This window comes from Symphalangus syndactylus, chromosome 8, assembly GCF_028878055.3.
Source record: "Symphalangus syndactylus isolate Jambi chromosome 8, NHGRI_mSymSyn1-v2.1_pri, whole genome shotgun sequence".
NCBI lineage: Eukaryota > Metazoa > Chordata > Mammalia > Primates > Hylobatidae > Symphalangus > Symphalangus syndactylus.
Window position 1 is genome coordinate 82,814,725 of NC_072430.2, and position 19,082 is coordinate 82,833,806.

Sequence of the window (19,082 nt, forward strand, 5' to 3'; positions counted from 1 at the left end):
GTTATTAAGAAATGTGAGAAAGAGGAAAGAATTTATAACAAGGGTAGCACAAAGATGTCAAGAAAACAATGCAAACCTTTTACAAACAAGTTTGCACTGCATTCCACCCCTCCAGCGACATTGCTGACTTTACATGTGTATGTGCCCGAATCAGAGGTTTTTACTGCATAGAGTTCCAGGGAACTCTCTAAAGCTTCTTTGGTAATATAGCAGCTTCCACCAGAAACCAGCTCTTTGTTGCCCTTAAACCATCTGATTGTGAGAGGAGTAGATCCTTGGAAAGTGCTCTTCAGGCAGACTGCTGAGCCAGGCAGAACATCCTTTGAGCCGGGTTTAGTTACAAAACTGGGTGGTTCTGAAGAAGGGGTATAAGAAAGAATTTCAAAGAGTTAAGAGGTCTGATCTAAGGGAAGATGACTTAATTTGAACATCATCTTTAATAAGGATAAAATGCAAAGTCTCCAGCCAACCTTGCACAATCAGGGCTCCACTGCTGTCTTTGCTTCCCACGGAATTTGTGGCTCGACAAGTGAAATTCCCTGCATCATTCATGTCTACTCTGATGATCTCCAAAGAGGCTGTGCCTTCCACAAATGCTATCCTGTATCTGTCAGAAGCAGCTATTTCTTTGCCATCCTTAAACCAGGACACCCTCATGGGGAGGGAGCCTGCAATTTTGCAGTCCAGTCTGCAGGTACCATTAACAACACTATCCACGTTGCGCAAGGGTTTGGTAAAAAATGGAGCAATGTCTCGATCTGTGTGTGGCACAAGAAGGGAGAAAAGGTCAATATAGAAAAGTGCTCAGTGATTGACTTTAGGCCATTTGTTGGGTTTCAAATGCATATGTAGCATCATTTTCTAAAAATACTAACCTAATACAGTGAATGTAGTCTCACAGGAGCTGCTGCCCACTTCATTGGAAATCTCAAATGTGTATTGGCCACTGTCGTGCAGCTCAGCTGAATAAAATTTGAGCTGGGCAACATTGTTTTTAAAACTTATTCGGTATTTTTTACTGGCGACCAAGGGTCTCCCATCTTTGTACCATTTGGGCTTCAGTTCTGGCGTGCCTGCCACTGTGTACTCCAGTGTGGCAGGATCTCCTGCTGTCACCTGGATCAGTTCTGCTCGCTCAATGATTTTGGCAGGTTCTACAATGGTATGAAATAGTTAGGACCCTAAATGCTTATTAGGGTTTCACTTTAATTCTAAATAGCAATTTGAGGTTTAAATGTTCCTAGACAAACCTTTAACTATTAATTCCCCAACAGATGTTTGGCTTCCAGCTTCATTTTCAGCCAGGCATGTGTATTTGCCTCCAAAACTAATCTGAACATCAGGGATTATCAAGACTGCAACACCATTGGAAAAGCTCATTTTGATTTTTCCGTCTTCTCTGATGACCTCTTGTCCTTTCATCCATGTGACAGAAATGGGCTCTGACCCTCTCACAGCAGCTTGCAGGGTAACGGTTTGTCCTGCTAGTGCAATAAAATCATCTACTTTCTTTACAAAGGTTGGAGGTTCTAGTTAAGGAAAGAGAGCATATAAAACATATCAATTCCCAAACACTTTCAACACCATCTATATTTAAGAGTTTTATCAAGATTATATTTATCTTGTCCCAATACTACTATTTCATAGTGTTAATTAGAAGAAGAAATAAAAGTTAAGAATAATTATAATTCCATCCAAGAGACAGAGGCATAGATGATACATGTTTGTTAGCTGACAAAATGGCTTATTATGTAATTCCCTTTTGTTATCAGATAATAGATATTTACACTAGGCTCAGGAAAAAGACCAGGTGAAAGTTACTGACTTTGTTCCCAGGGTCCCAGGTCAAACCAAGACAAAACAAATTTAAAGGATAGGACAAGAGAAGAAAGTATCAGTTTTTCTTCCATGGGGTAAGAAAGTTATTTTGACAATTTATTAAAGAGACATTAATTTTTCAAGCACTAACCTTTGAGTAAGTGTGTTGCCATGCAGCCACACTTGCCGACTTCATTAGCAACAACACATTCATATTCACCAACATCTGCACTATTAAACGAAAAGATCTCCAGACACACAAGAGACTTCTGAGAAAACAATCTGTATTTTTTACTACTTCGAATTTGTTTCTTGTCTTTGAACCAGCTAATTTCAAATGGTCCAGTGCCTGAGATTTCACATTGAAGTAGAGCATTTGTTCCTCTCACTATGTCTGCAGGCTCAAGAGTTTTGATGAAAGAAGGAGGTTCTACAAAAGCATGAAAGCATTGTGTAAGTAAGTAATAAGTAATTAAAAGGGAAATCTTTTCTCAGAAAAATACTGGATGGAAACTCAGTAAACAAACCTTTGATAACTATTTCAGTACTGCAGCTATCACTGCCGACGTCATTCACTGCTTCACATGAGTAACTCCCACTGTCTTCAACTTTTACATCCGTAATATCAAGTATAGCCTCAGAATTGACAAAATACATTCGGACTGTATTACTTTCACTGAGTTCTTTGTTATTTTTAAACCAAGTAACCTGGATCACAGGTGAGCCTTTCAGCTTGCAATGGAGGCGTGCTGATTCACCTGGGAGCATTAAATAAGAGGGATCCACCTTCTTCACGAAGGATGGTGGCTCTACATGAAGTTTACAAAAAAGAAAAAGAAGATATCTGAAACATAAACTCCACAAAAGAAAAGTAGACATATACGACAAAGAGACCCAAAACACATAAAATACCTCCATAAAATTTCTGTAAAAGCTGTGGTGCATTTAATAGGTTCCTATCATTCCTAGACACTTTCCCAGTCTCTTGATTTAAAATAAAACACAGTAAACAGACTACCTACACAAAGAAGAATTTTATAAAAGAAGATAGTTAAGAATTGCCCAGACACTTGGAGTTTTTTCTTAGAAGAAATTTTAAGCAAGCTTTGTTAATAGCAGACAATTTAAAAGAACGAAAGTAAGTGAACTTTGAAGAGGATTAAAAAAATAAAATCAAACAATGCTAGGACTTTCCCAAACTATAATGTTTGCTGAATGACATTATTTTAATAACAAAGTGTACTGACTGAATTGTTTGCCAACAGTTTTTCTACCGAAGATTCCTTGCAGAGAAGGGACTAGAAAATACATTCACACATTTCTTACCTCTGACAGTGACTGTGGCTGAACAGGAGCTGCTTCCAGCCTCATTTGAAGCTATACAGACATAGGTTCCTGAATCTTTCAGTTTGGCCAAAGGAATCTCAAGTGTTGCTATTTTATCTTCAAAACAGATCTTATAATCTTTCCCTGGGGGGAGTTTTTGCCCATCTTTGCTCCACGTAACTGTGACTTTTCTGTCTTCATCTACTTGGCACTCAAGGTGGACCTTCTTATTGATAGCGGACTGCACAGGCTCTAATTCTTTAATGAAATGTGGCTTATCAATGATGATCAACTCTGCTTGGCAGATGTCTGCTCCAAACTTGTTAGAAGCCTTACAAGAATAAACTCCTCTATCTTGAATGGTAAGGTTTGAGAGTTCTAAAACGTGTTTGTTTTCTGCGTCGGAAATCTTCCGGTTAGGTGAAGGTGAGAGTGCAACACCATCTTTCTGCCAAATGGTTTCTATCACAGGAGTCCCTGTCACTGTGCAGATGAACTTGGCTGCTTTACCCACAAAAGTCATAAGGGACTTAGGTCTGGAGAGAAAGGTTGGTGGATATGCCTCTGCAAAAGAAATTTTTCCAGCATTACATTTAGTCCCCACCAAAGCACTTGCTGTAATTATATATTCCAAGACAGAGGAAAGATGAGTTAAGTCTTTAGAGAGACATGAGCCATAATTTAAAATAGAGTAATGTGTTAATAAGAACAAAAGATTGTCAAAGGAAAGGGATGAGACTGTTCTTTATAAAGGAGCAAGACATCACTTTTCTTGTCTCTATCAGAGAAAAGACAAGCATTCCTTTATTAAGTAACATTGCTAAAGATTTGTCCATTTTAGTGGCTGATTGTTTAATTATTTGATAAGCTATTGAGCTGATACTTTAATTCTGCAAATTAGAAGATTATGTAAGGAAGATAAAGAAAATGTATTCGACTCTTCTGAAGAGTAGGGATATTAAGTGATAAGAAGATTGAAGTAGTTTTGTAATGTCTTTCTAACCCTCATGTCAACTGCCTGGAAATTCTTACATGGCTTAACTATGAATGCATCCTCTAGGCCAACTCAAACTTGTAAAAATATTTAATAGCAGTAACTTCCCCTTTCCATTCTGCAACTTGAAGCCAGACTTTCAGAACCTCTCTTTTTAATTTTTTTAAGTCATCCTCCTTTTCCTTTCCTCTTATTATCTGAAGCTTCAATATTAGTCGCTTTCCTAAATTGACCTAATTTGAGTAAAGAAACTTCCAAACGTGTCAGTATGAATAATATCATGTACTTGGTTTTATGGAGACATTTTGACCAGAGTGAAAAGCACTGGTTGGGTCATCATGGGCCTGGGTTTTTCTTAGGATCATGTAAAAGGATTGTAGAGAAGAGGAAGCTATAGGGAACCTCATCGTTTTCATGTCAAAGAGATGTGCTGCATTTGCCCTTCCCTTTGATATTCTCATTGACAAAGAAGACCAAGGGACAGCCTTCCCCAACAGTCCAAGTATGGCTTGACTGCACCTCTACCCCTGTCCTCAAACCATAGTTCATACTCACACTTTCTCTTGGGAAGAGGGAAAGAAAGAAAAGAAAAGAAAGAAAGAAAGAGAGGAAGGAAGGAAGGAAGGAAGGAAGGAAGGAAGGAAGGAAGGAAGGAAGGAAAAAAGGAAGGAAGGAAAGAAGGTAGGAAGAAAGGAAGAAAAGCTTGCTACTAATGTTTTGGTTAATGAAGGCATTCAAGTATTTGATGAGTGTTAACTATTTGAAAGTCACCGTACGTATCAATTAGAAAACTGGGAATAGGATATTTGTGTAGTTGTCTTATTTTCTTTCTTTTTTTTTTTAGATGGAGTCTCGCTATGTTGCCCAGGCTGGAGAGCAGCAGTGCGATTCTGGCTCACTGCAACCTCTGCCTCCTGGCTTCAAGCAATTCTCCTGCCTCAGCCTCCCAAGTAGCTGGGACTACAGGTGCGTGACACCATGCCTGGCTAATTTTTTATATTTTTAGTAGAGATGGGGTTTCACTGTGTTAGCCAGGATGGTCTCGATCTCCTGACCTTGTGATCCGCCTGCCTTAGCCTCCCAAAGTGCTGGGATTACAAGTGTGAGCCACCGTGCCCAGCCGTCTTATTTTTAAATTAGTAAAAATGCCTAGAGAGAATCCTAGTTTTCAGTCCTATACTAGCTCCCTGTCTTACATTAGGATTTAATTTTAGACTTAGACACTGACATTTTTAAGTTTATAATTCTGTTCTTAATTGGTTATTTGATTTAAAATTTTTAAATACCTTGAGACATTATTTTTTTTTTTAGTAGCACCAAACTGTCCTGATATGTTTTATATGAAGGCCCAAGCTGAGCTCATTTGATTACTTAACTTTGTTCTCAAATAATAAATTATTTTTTCTTTGGTCAGTAGTAGAAATGTGACTGTAAATAATGATTTCTTATCCCATATAGGCTCTGCAGTACCTACCTACCATGTTACCATCTTGGTTGTTGGTCTCTCCAGTTGGTAATACAAGCATTTCCCACACATGTACAGAAAGCAAAAAGGACAACAATATGAAATGAAGTGACAACATCTGTGCCAATGTATGGCATTTACCTGTCACAGTTAGTGTGGCTGTACAGCTGACACTGCCATACTCATTGGAAGCTTTGCATGTATACTCGCCGCAGTCAACCACCTGGGTTCTCAGGATTTCAAGGCTGGAGATATACTTTGAAGATCGAATAGAACACTTCTCACTCTCATAAATTTCTCGGCCAGCTTTAAACCACTGGAACCGGACATTGGGAGCACTTTGGATCTCACAGGTGAATTTGGCTAGGTGGCCCAGTGCTACTTCCAGGGGTTCGAGTCTCCTCTTGATCACTGGGGCAGCTGCAAAGGGAAGTAGAGTCCATTAACATGCCTCTTTATCAGGCATATGACATTTTTCTTTTTCTTCTAACTTTTGTTGCTGTTAATGGAGTGAAACAGTTGAAATTGGTGAGATGGATTACAGCAGTTTAAGGCAAGTGACTGGAAAATGAGAAAGATCATTGAAGGCAAAAGAAGGCAATAAGCTTTTTTTTTTAAAAAAATATTCAATCATTGCTTTGCAGTGAATTGTGAAAAAATGTGATGCTATTGGATTACATGCATAACAACATGATATGTTCTTTAAATATACCATGCTGAATGGGAACACTGAAAATAACGTGAAGAAACATGATATACTAAATAAAGTGATGAAGTGAAACAACAGCAAAAAATAAACAGAAACAAGAAACAGACAACTAATCATGGTTATTTTGAATCTAAGGGTGAGACCGGTGATTTCAGAGTGGCTAGGTGTTCACTGATACTTTTTATTACATATTATGAAAGTTATCTTCATATGAAAATAAACTAAAAGCTTATCTATTGGTATTATGAAACATGAAAACATGTTTGATTTTTAAAATAAGTAGTACCATGGATATGATAGCATAGCACCCAACAGGGCAGTAAGGGAAAAGGTGAGTTCATAACCATGATTATGTCTATGATCTCATTCTTACTCTAAATAAATCACATTCTGGAAGTGGCAGATAAGTGAAAATTTAAGTGATGCAAGCTAAATCATTACAATCCAGTGAATGTTAGCACTTGATCTATTTTATCCTTAAAATCCAACCTCTTTTTACTACAGTGAGTTTGGCTGAAGTTGCTGTTTTTCCGCTGTCATTCAAGGCCTCACAGACATACTCTCCTTGATGGTCTTCGGTATTTACTTTGTCAATGACTAGCGTATATGTATTTTGATCTTGCAAACACTTGAACTTTTCATCTGAAGGCACCAGTTTATTCTCAAAATACCAATTCACCTCTTTAGCATTTGTTATGGATGTTGTGAGGTGTACAATGTCACCTTCCTCAGAAACAGTGTCCACTAAAGGTGTATGTATCACGGGGCCATCCTCTTTGATTAAGCCACCCTCAGCTTCCTGTATCTTTACTGTAGCAACCTCCTCAGTACCACTTTCAGAGGAGGACTCCTCTTTTTCCTCTGATGGTTTCAGACTCTCATCTTGTTTTTTGTCAGAGACAACAGCTGAAGCAATCCCTTTAGTGACAGGTGTGGCATCCAAATATTTAACCCGACTTTGCACGTTAAAATAACTGACCTCTTCAGTTGAGATCAGATATTTAGATTTAACTTCTGGTTCAGTAATGGGTTCAACCTTCTGTGAACCTGAAAAAGAATCCATTTCTTCTTGCAAACTTGTTTTGGCTCCTTGCTCAATTCTAGGACCCTCAGCTGTTAGGATGTTTATTTCCTCATATATAATAGCACACAAAGCATCCCTAAGTTCCATTTTCAGGTTAGCCATTTGAGTATCAACATCAATAATGATGGTTACTTCTTCTGTTACAGACTTCGCCGAAGTAACAAGGTACATGCACATGATGTGTCTGGGCTCTTGGGTGATGTTTACGGCCTTGACCTCCACCTTTTCAATGTTTCTTAGCCACTCAGAGAAAAGACCTGGCTGCTCACTGGCCACAGCTGCTTGCAAAGCCCTGCGGATTTGAATTTTCAGGTTTAATCGCTGCTCTTCTGGAATACCAGAAAGCAAGCTTTCCTTACAAAGAATGTCCCCTCCCTGTACCTCCAGCACTTTCTTTATTGCCACGGGCTCCCTTTTAGACTCAATGATTTGGTCTGGGGGCATCACCACGTTGTCAGAATGCTCTTCTTTGAGCAGTACCTGCTTTTCTTCAAGTGCTAGTGGAAATCTTAAGGACTTGCCTTCCTCAATTCTGACCGCAGAATCTTGCCCTGCATTTTCCAGTGGATTTGCACTTTCTATCAAAATTTTACCTCCTTCTGTGCATAAGTGTTCTGAAGGGACTAGGGGTTCATAGTTTACCTGAGAGATCATGACATCAGGACTCTGGAGACTCTCCACGTGTCCCTCAGCTAAGCTGGGACTCAAGATGAGCACACTTTGTGCCTCTTGCTTTTGAAGAGTCACTCTTTGCTCTTTGTTGGCATCAGATACTGTCTTTTCTTTTGGTGAAAGTACTTCCTCAGCCACAGAGGTTAGGTAAGAATGCATTGGAGGTTCTATTGAAGACTGTGGATAATTCCCTTCAGGTTCAGCTAATAAAGTTTTCAGAGGCTCAACTGTTAATGAATTAATTTGTTCTATGGACATGGCACTTGCGAAGATTTTCTTGGTATCTGATAGAACCGCCTGTGTCTCAGGCTCTTCCGGCATTAGAATACCTTCTTTGGAGAAGGTTTTCTGGGACTGTACAATCTGCAGCTGTAGGTTGGGAGCTGGTTCCTTGAGAGGCTGAAAGTGAATACTGCCATTGATGCCATTGATGCAAAGAAATTCCCTGGTGCTTTCAGGAGTGGGCTTGTCTTGCTCCAAAATAGATTGTAATTCCTGAGCTCCCAAAGGAAGCTGACTGCTCAATTCATTGGCTTTAGCAATATGCTCATAAGATTGTTGCTGGTTTTCTTCTGCAATTAAAGCAGCTTTCAAAATGGTGTCTTTCACAAACGTTGCAATTTCCTGCTCTGAGTCAAGTGCTTCAACTGCAGGACCCTGTAAGGGTGTCTGTGGAAAACCCTCAGAAACCTCTGGTGTGGACTTTGCTTTGCAGGGGCTATCAGTCATGTCTGTGTCTTCCAGAAGCACAAGCAGCTCTGCTGCACAGGTGGACTCACCCAACATATTCTCTGCTTTACAGATATAGAGGCCACTGTCTTCCCTCTGAGGGTCATTGACAATGAAAGTTCCAGAGCCATCAGGGTTATGAATGATAGTGTAATAAACACTGGTGCAAAGCTGCTTGTTTTCTTTGAACCATGCAACAGTAGGGGCAGGCTCTCCAACCACTGTGTACTCAAAGATGGCAGGAAGCCCTTGAGCACAGCGAATTGGTTTTAACTCCTTAAGGAAGTGAGGAGGACAAGGACCTCCAAGCTTTTCCAGAGATTTTGCCACTGCTGATCCTGTTTCAGTGTCTTTGTGACCCTCTCCTTTGGAATTTATTTTTAGATAGGCACTACATATTGCCTTTCCATAGTCATTACTGGCCATACATGTATACTCTCCCTCATCCTCCAGTTTGGTGAACAGAATGATCAGGCTATGATCATCACCGTCAAAAACAAATTTGTAGTCAGCAGAAGGGGTTAATAGCACTCCATTAAAGAACCACTGAATTTTAGGTGTGGGGATGCCAGTGACAGTTACAGACAGTGTAGCCACATCCCCCATGCTTATATCAGCATTTGACACTTCTTTGATGAAAACTGGCACAGTGCCTTCCTTTTTGGAATCAAATTTAGTTGAGTAAACTGGAGGTTCAGACAAAAGTTCAAGTGTTTCATTTATTTTAGATAATTGAAGTTCAGCGCTATGAAGTCCTTCTTCCTCGGCAGACAGAAAAGAACTAGAAAACTCTGTATGGGGGAAAATGATTATTATTTTACTACAAAATTGCATTTAATATAAAAATAGAAATCAAAGAATTAGACACAAGTTGATGGCCTTCTTCTGCTTTATTCCTGGAATGATTAGATTATTCCAAGATTAATGTATCAAAAAGCACATTTCTAAATTTTTCTTAGCTTAACATATAAAATTATGCAAAATTATAGCTACTGTACAAAAGCAATTTTTGATCCTCTTCATCTGTGTTAGAGTTCATAAGTTTTAAAAATGCTCTCATGAGTTTTTCTTGAGATATAATTCCAATTTTAAAGTTTGGAAAACTGCTAATTAGTTATAATAATCCAGCATTATTTAAATCAACTTCTAAAAAGATCCAGAATTGTTATTTATACTTAGAGTTTTCTTGAGTTTAAGAATAATCTTCTTTGTTAAAGACTGATTATTTCCAAAATAAACCACTGATGTTCTAATTACTGCCGCTAAAGTAATTATTAAAAATAAGAGGCTACAGGAAATGTTTAATTTGGATTTGTAAGAGAACCACTGTTTTCAGTTTCTAGAAATGCAGGCCTTCTTTCACCTATGTAAATCACCATATTACTTGAACAAAGCCTTTGTAATAAGGCATTAGCCAAGAAAATAAGATAATCAAAAATAAGAGAAAACAACTCCAATATTAAAAGTTCGTTGTATTTTATTGTATAAGAAAACCTATACAGAACCACTGAGCAAGAAACAAAGCAGTGCATAACAAAGACTCTTTAAACAGTATCCTGGATGACAGGATGAAAGACATGTAATTTTAAACAAGGAATTCGATTTTTTATTAAACCTGTTAGGTATGTAGAACAGGCCTGTTATTAGTAGTTTTATTGCCTTAGCAAAAGGCAGTTTTATGATTTTATTTGGTGACTTCACTTGCATCACATGAAATAGACTTACACCTTAATTCCTTTCTGTTCTAGCATATAAGCATTAGAAGACAGGACTCAAGTGTCTGCTGGCTGTAAAAATACTGGAGAAACTCATCTATAGCATGCAGAACACATATTCAGGTATTTATTATTTTAAGTAAACCATAAAACCATTGATAATTTTACATATTAATGGTGATCACTTAACTTTGCATTTAATCTACAATACATAATTTGTGTTACCTTTCCCTTCACTTGAACTCACAAAATATCTGTAAAGGGAATGAATGTGAATACGGTTAAAATACCCTTACTCACTAGTATGTTGAACTATTTTCAAATATTTTTCCTTACTTCAAGCCATGGTATTATTAGCCATAAAAAGGATAGTAAATGAAATCCATATGTGCTGAAACTTGAAAGGTATAGTTAAAAAAATTACATGTTGTGGTAGCAGCTATTAATTGTCTAAACTCAACTATGTGCAATACAATAAATTCTTTATCCAGAATCAGAGAAATTAATATTTTGGGGTTTTATGTTACATGCCATTGAGTCAGAAAATAAAAAATTCCATTTCATTATCTATGACAATTAAAGTAAGCCAAGGCTTACTTTTCTTTATTCAGTCACTGTTATTCTGCATATACTCAAGTTCACCACACTTGAAACTAACAGAATTACAGAATTCTAATGAGCAAAATCAAACAAAGCCCTCTTTCTTATATGAATAAGAGTATTTTTCAGCTCTTCCTGAAATCCAGTGGGACATTAAAACATTTTTCCATTTCTCTCTTTCTCTTTTTTTTAAGAAACAAGGTTTGAACTGTTGCTGTGCTGTATGATGTTTGAGTAAAGCATGCTTGTCATGTTTGCTTCAATCTGAGTTTCTCATTAATTTTAACATCCATTATGTGACTAAGTGCAGAATAAATCTCTAAGTTCCTATCTATAGGATTAGTTTTATTTCAGGAATTTTTGATGTGATACATTACATTATGTCTATAATTATTATCACAGATATTGTGTGCTCACTGGTTGGAACAGGAATGATTGTTCTACAATAGTGTATCTACGCTGATGAGTTATGGTGGCTCAAACAGATAATTCAGAAATATTTTTGTGAGGGAGGCAGGGGAATCCTGACTGCTCTGCCTATTTTCTGTACATTGTCTCTATTGCTTCTTTAATTTGGATAGCTGTTAGAGAATTCCCATATTGAGAATAAAGATTGATAGATGAAAGAAACATAATAAACATAATTGGATATGAATTCTTTTGAAAATTAAATTTAAATTAAGTGTTTACATTTCAAATTAAAATTGGCATTTTAAATATGATCATGGTACTTAAATATTGCTAAATGCAGGTGACAAATATAGCCATTAACTAACAATAAGTAATTTAAGAGGTGGAGGGAGATAAAATTTATCTTTCATTGTAATATTCTTTCTCTCGTCCTTTGTTACAAAATTAAAGTTTATTCTAAATTGTATTAAGAATAATTACTATTAGGTTTACACAGAATTGTATTGTTGAATGATCACCTCTAAGGTCTTTTGGTCCTACCCTTCATTTTCAGAATTTTTTTATATTTGTCGAGTCTTATATGAGAAGACTTAGGTCCGCGTTAGTATATAGGTAAGATATTAAGGAGTATGTTAATTTACTGTTATTTTAATTTTAAATGACAAAATTAAGGAGTTACTTTAGAAACATAAACATCATAATAAAAATTGAATGCTTATTAAGCTATATTAGTTTTAAAGATGAAATTCAGTGAAACTGATAGGAAAGCTTGTTATCTTGTTATTCATATATAATCTGAAATACAAATTACCATATTGTCTCAATTCTAAAAATATCCCACTTTTTTTTTAATTTTAAAGATTCTGAAATCAGAATACAGTTTTAAAATCTATATGTAAACACAATATGATAGTTTCCCTTTTTTCCCCAGGCCAATACTAAATTATTGCTGCATTTTACACTTGATGTCATCTCAAAAATGGAGAAAAATAAGGTATGTCCAAAAGTGGAAAGATCTGTTTGCTTATTCTGCAAATGTCTAGGTGAACCCTGCCCACAAAGAGCACAATTGGTCCCTTGGAGCCAGTGAGAATTAAAGCGCTTATGAAGAGGAATATTAATAATGAATATATTTTTAAAAGAGATGAAGTTAATATATTAAGATTGAAATGTCAAACAGATTATAGAGTTAGTTGCCAGTTGGGAGAAGCTGGTTTTTGTTGTTTGTTTTGCCTAGTCTAAGTCAAAGTAAATAAACATGGGTTTGGATGCAAAGGGGTTACAATTCCAAAAATAACTTAGAATGGGAGCAGAGAGATTTGCCCTTACCAATTTGTCTGCGTGGTCTTCTGATATGGTCTCCACTTTTACATTGTACTTTTGCATATATGGTTGATCTGCTAAAAGAGAGTCCATTCCACTGAAACACTTTGTGGAGGAGGCATGAGGGTAAATAGAAGTACAAACAATTAGGTAGCCAACGAGAGATTTAATTGTGTTTGATGTTACACAGCATGATTCACACAAATGATGATTCCACAGTTCAAATAACAAAATATTTACATGTATTACAAAGGTGAGATTTCTACAGAGATTATTTCTTCAGGGGTCTCCAAGGTAATGAATTCAAATATGGTGGACCTGTTTGGAAGTTTATTAGATCCATATAATTGGGAAAATATGAAAGCACTCAGACCAATTCTAATAATTACTGAGGCACTAAAACATTACATTTTAAGTTAAGGTGAGTGCTGCAAAGCTCTCAGCCATTCCTGATTTGTTTGTAGCTACACATCTGTACTCTCCTTCATCACTCTTTACTAAGCTTGTTATAAACAGGTTGTGGAACCCTGTGCCACTTTCCTCAACACTGAACCTTCTTCCTTGGACCAATTTTCCATCTTTGTACCAGTAAACTGTGGGTCTTGGAGAGCCACGAACTAAGCACTGAAAATATGCTGCTGTACCTATTGGTGCATAACAGTCAGAAATACCTTTGATAAACCTGGGAGGCCCTTCCACCACCTGAAATTCAAAAAAACTGTCTGTGTAGTTGCTCTTTAAGACCAATTCTTCCGTCAAACTGCTTAAAGTCACTTTGCTTTTCTTTGCTATCATAGCAAATACTTCAGAATCTCCCATGGTGAGGAATCCCCGACAGATAGCCTCTCCTACACAATTCACAGCTCTGCACCTGTATGTTGCACTATCAGAAAGACAGACATCTCGAATTTTAAGAGTGTGACTTCCCTTCTCCTCGCTAATCACGTATTTAATATTATCTGGCTCAATACACATATATTCTTTATACCACTTAACTTCGGGAGTAGGAATCCCTATGACTGAACATTTGAATACAGCATCTGAATTTTCTGGAATTTTAAAATCACAAATAGGCATTATAAAGCGAGGAGGCATTTCAAATACTTCTAAATCAATTTTTAGTTCTTTGTCTTCTCCCTCCCTTGAATCCATATTTGGATCTACAAAATTAAATGGAAGAACATCTAGACTCACAATCATACTTTTATGGTCAGGAGTAAATTCGGGAACTGTCACTATTTTCACCTGCTTCTCAAATTCTTTAACGTCTTTTTCACTTAATTCAACTTCCAGGACAATTTCTTGGGGAGAAGGTGTTCTTGATGATGTGGTGTGTTCCAAATCAAACTCCATGACATGCTGATGTGTTACTGGAGGTGGGAGTGCCACCACTCTTTCTTCCTGGGGCATTATGTCTACATTTGCAAAGCTCTTTGCTTCCCCTATGATGTTTACAGCATGACACATGTACTCTCCCCCTTCTCCTTTTTGAATGTTAGAAATTTCCAGTGAACACACATTACCCACTCTTTCAATTTTGATTCTTTCATTTGGCTCTAGTAAAGATTTATTTCGATACCATTTCACACCAGGAACTGGAAGACCTTCAACTTCAACAATGAAGCCTAGTGTTGTGTTTTCACATACCTTCCTTTTCGTCAGAGGTTCAATAAAAGATGGAGGCATTTCGTTGTCTTTTGGCTCAATGGCTTCATTGGGTGTACCAAATGAATCGGAACGCCATATTTCATAAGCTGAACCTCTCTCTTCTGTAGGTGTATAGAAATGCTCATTTGGTGTACTGTCTTCCCTTTCTATTTTTGATGGATATGTTTTAAAAGTACCAGTGGGGTTTGGTCCTCCAGTAGGAATAGAATATCTCTCTAGTGCCTCCCCTGGGGGTGTGGAGTATCTCTCTAGAGTCTCTCCTGGGGGTGTGGAGTATCTCTCTAGAGTCTCTCCTGGGGGTGTGGAGTATCTCTCTAGAGTCTCTCCTGGGGGTGTGGAGTATCTCTCTAGAGTCTCTCCTGGAGGTGTGGAGTATCTCTCTAGAGTCTCTCCTGGAGGTGTGGAGTATCTCTCTAGAGTCTCTCCTGGAGGTGTGGAGTATCTCTCTAGAGTCTCTCCTGGGAGTGTGGAGTATCTCTCTAGAGTCTCTCCTGGGGGTGTGGAGTATCTCTCTAGAGTCTCTCCTGGGGGTGTGGAGTATCTCTCTAGAGTCTCTCCTGGAGGTGTGGAGTATCTCTCTAGTGTCTCCCCTGTGGGTGTGGAGTATCTTTCTCCTATCTCACCTTCGGAAGGTGTTGAATATCTTTCAACAACTTCCCCTAAAGGTGTGGAATATCTTTCAACTGTCTCACCTCCTGAATGTATTGAGGATTGCTTAGTTATATCTGAAGGATTAAAATATAAGTCAGGGGACTTTGGAGATTCAAAATATTCAACAGATGATGGTGGGGTATAAAACTGATCTAACTCAGATATTTCTTCACTGGTTGTACTTCCCACACCAATGGAAATGTCAGACTCAGGAGAAAATGGACGACCTAGTGATTCCTGTTTCTGGTTGTAGTATTCATACACAGTGTTGAAAGTTACTTCTTCCACCTCCATTGAAGTGATTGATTCACTCTGGACAAGCTTTGCCTGGTCTCTGGTGTCTTTAGTTTCAGGAACCTCATGCTTTCCAGCAGCAAGTAAATATTGTGTTAGGGAGGTCTCAGATTCCGCTACCTCAGTGGTATGTGCCTCATCTAATTTAGGAATACTTTGAGAAAAACTAGTTTCTATCATTTCTCCTTCTAAAGTGGAGAAAGAAGCTTCATTCAGAACTTGAACTTCTTCATAACATTTTTCTTCTCCAGAGGCATGAATGTTTGTACTTATTTGTTCACCTGGATTCTGTTGTTCTTCGGTCACCAAGAGTGGGAAGCACTGACTCAGGGAGAGCTGTCTATGGAGTGTGTCAGCTTCCTGAACATCACCCCTGTGGTCTTCCAAAGTGGCATCTGTATATTCCTGTGTCCCACCATCCTGCTTTGGAAACGATGCCAACTCTGGTTCTAGAGTGCATTCTTCTTCCATTTCACCAACCTCTAAAGGCTTTTCCTCACTTGCCGCTTTTTTCAAATGTGAGATGAAACTTCTACCTCCATTTTCTAGAGGACAATTTTTCTCAGAAAGATCAGTTTCTTCTATATCTGCAGATGAGGTTGGAAGTAGGGCACGTGATTCACTATAGATTTCTTCAGAAAAGGATTTAAGAGAAAGATCAGTTTTTAAAATGTCTAAGTTTTGTTCCTGTACATGTCGGACTTCTTTTTCTAAAGAAATGGGATTTTCATCAATACTACTTTTCTCCACCATAGTTCTATTTGAAAGCTCTTGACTGGAAGAAATTTCTTGACTGGCAAATACATTATTTTGCACATTTTTAGGGATACTCTGTGTATCAGGTTGTAACGTTTCAGGGCTAGGAATTTTTTCTTTATAATGTATTTCCTGCTGTTCCCTAGTTTCTTGCCCTTGGAACTCCAGAGCTGGATCTCCTATATGAGAATACATTTGTTTTAGATCAAACACAATGTTCTCAGTGTCAGCAGGATGTTGGATTTTAAAATAAGCTTCTTCTGGTTGACCACTATCTAATTCTTGGAATTTCACATCTGTGTGTTTTATTTGAGTATGAAACTGCTTTAAGTCAAATGTAATAGGTGATTCATGTTCAGCTCTTTTAGAAATTGCAGGTTTATCTATAAGACTTATTTTTTCCTGTTGTTCCCTTTCTTGTGCTTCAAATTCCTTATGAGTTTGAGAGGAAAGCAGCTTTAAATTTATTGCGATGTTAGATGAATCTGATTCAGCATTTGGAGACATTTTCTCTGCCTGATACATATTTGCATTTAGATTGCTTGATCTTGATTCTCTTTGCTTTAATGAAAAGGCTTTGTCATCAATCTTCTTTTGAGGAGGATTAACAAATGATGTTCTGGTAGGTCTTTTTTTTAGAACTCCTTTTTCTACATGTAATTTTTCAAAATCGATAATTCTATGCTTCATCTTTTTCCCCGGGTAGTGTATCTCTTCACCAAGGGATTCTTCATATACAATGGCAGATGAATCTTTTGTATTGTAACTGTCAGAAATTCTCTCGGAGTGAATATTTGGGGAATAGTCACTTTGAGCACATTCTTGTATATTTTCCTTTTGTGATCTACCAAGTTTTCCAAAATTGTTTCTTACTTCTTTCTTAATAGTGACATCACTGAAATCATCAACAAATGGATAAACAGTACCCTGTGCTTGGTGCAGCTTTGACTTTTCACTTATCTGTCTCTCTTTCCCTTCAGCCTGACATTGTATGAATTCAGCCCTGATGGGCTTGCTGATTTTTATGGTTCTTGAAGCACCATGCACAAATCTGGGAATTTTTTCTCTAGAAGGTATGCAACGCACCTGCTCTTTCTGGTCTATTTTCTCAATAGTCTCAAGGCTTTGAAAATAGTCCCTTACTGAATATTCTTTTACATTTGTCCAGGGAGTAAAGGGACCAGCTGGATAATCACAAAAATGTGCCCTTACAGATTCTCCCTGGACTTGCAGTTGCTGATCTCTGGAATATTTTCCATATATTTCACCAATATTTTCGAATTGACTATTTTCCCTATAAGTGACAGGCTCCACTGTTAGATCTGAAACACTTTCAACTGCCCCTGAATTGTTTTCAGCAACACATTTATATTTTCCAGAATCTTGAGAATTAACATCCTTAATATATAATCGGTGGCTACAATTAACTTCTTCAAACTGAAACTTCTGGTTCTGCTTTAAAAGGACTCCATTTTGAAACCATGTTACAACTGGCTGGGGCTCACCAGATATTAAACATTCAAGAATGATGGAATCCCCTTCTCTACACCTGGCATGCTTTGGCATTTCTTGTAACATTTTTGGCGGTTCATTAGTAATATCAGACAAAAATACAAATCTGTGTTTTGGTGATTGAGTAACTTGATCTTGAGGCATTGATTTAGGTTCTAGCTCCTCAGTTTGAAACATTTCTTTAGACTCTTTATCCTGTTCTGGGATAGGAGTAGCTGCTGTTACCTGAATTTCTACAGGAAAGGAAAGCAATTCTGTGTCTCCAGAGGGAGGAATTTGTGGGTTAGTTTTTAACAAATGAAGATTTGTTTGGCCCTCTTGACTCATAGATGGATGGGCGCCTTTTGCGTGGTCAAACACCAATGCTAGCTCTTCTTCCTCATCAAAGTAGTCACGGAACACTGGGACTTTATGTGCTTTGACATCATGTTTTTGTTTTGCTTTCACTTTAAGCATACTGGTTGTTTTTACTGTTCCATATTGGTTAAATAGCACACAAGTAATAGAACCTTCATTCTGATGATGAACAGATGAAAGAGTTAATATTGAATAGTTTTCCAAAGAATGAATGATAAAGTTTTGATTACGTGGGATTGGCATATCATTGTTATACCACGTCACTATAGGTTGAGGATATCCTTGAAAATGACACACAAAATTACAACTGTCACCTTCATAAACTTCTTGAGATTCAATTTCTTGAAGAAATGAAGGTGGGCAACGTTGTGGGCGTTTTCGAAAAGAATTTTCAAAAAATCTCATGTTTTCTTCCTTCTGTTCAGTTTTGAATTCATCAATTTGTGTAGAAGCAGAGAGTTGTAATTCTCTCAAATCATCCTTTTTTATTCTTTCACTAGCTATTTCTTCACTTTCTTCAACACTTACAAGTGTACCAAAAGATTCGCTGGCATGTGGTGTAATAGCTTGAGACACTTTTTCAGGAGTCTCATATACTTCCTCCTTCTCACATACATTAGTGATATATGTGGATGACTCTCCAATTGTAGTATTGGCCGTAATTTCTTCCAGCTGTCCTCTTGCTTGGGTATTTTCATTTACTAGAATCTCACCATATAAATGGTCTTTTGGTAGACTTTCGTTTACCAGTGCTTCTTGGCTCGTTCTTGTTTCAGTCTGGAAAATTTCTTCATCAACAATAGTTTGAAAGCTTGTGGGAAGTTCCTCAGATTCTATATTTTGATCCATTTGATTATAAAGGGCATGTGGATTTTGCACAATACTCTCAGCTGAATTATCTACCTTATAACTTTCAGCTAGATCAGACATAGATCTGATTTTCATGTCCTCTCTAGAGAACAGAATATCTTTATCACTAGCTTCACTTCTCAAAGTTC

At 37.5% G+C, this 19,082-nt stretch overlaps 1 protein-coding gene across 1 annotated transcript in view; it reads right to left on the reverse strand.

Annotated features, from left to right (window-relative positions):
- Positions 1-19,082, reverse strand: part of TTN (titin) — a 302,859-nt gene that overhangs the window by 202,479 nt on the left and 81,298 nt on the right. The window contains exons 46-54 of the mRNA XM_055289874.1: positions 6,802-9,588; positions 5,745-6,023; positions 3,145-3,708; positions 2,346-2,627; positions 1,970-2,248; positions 1,251-1,529; positions 876-1,154; positions 471-758; positions 77-355 (exon numbers count right to left, since the gene is read on the reverse strand). Of these exons, the coding sequence (XP_055145849.1) occupies positions 77-355; positions 471-758; positions 876-1,154; positions 1,251-1,529; positions 1,970-2,248; positions 2,346-2,627; positions 3,145-3,708; positions 5,745-6,023; positions 6,802-9,588 (5,316 nt within the window). The remainder of the gene's footprint in view (positions 1-76; positions 356-470; positions 759-875; positions 1,155-1,250; positions 1,530-1,969; positions 2,249-2,345; positions 2,628-3,144; positions 3,709-5,744; positions 6,024-6,801; positions 9,589-19,082) is intronic.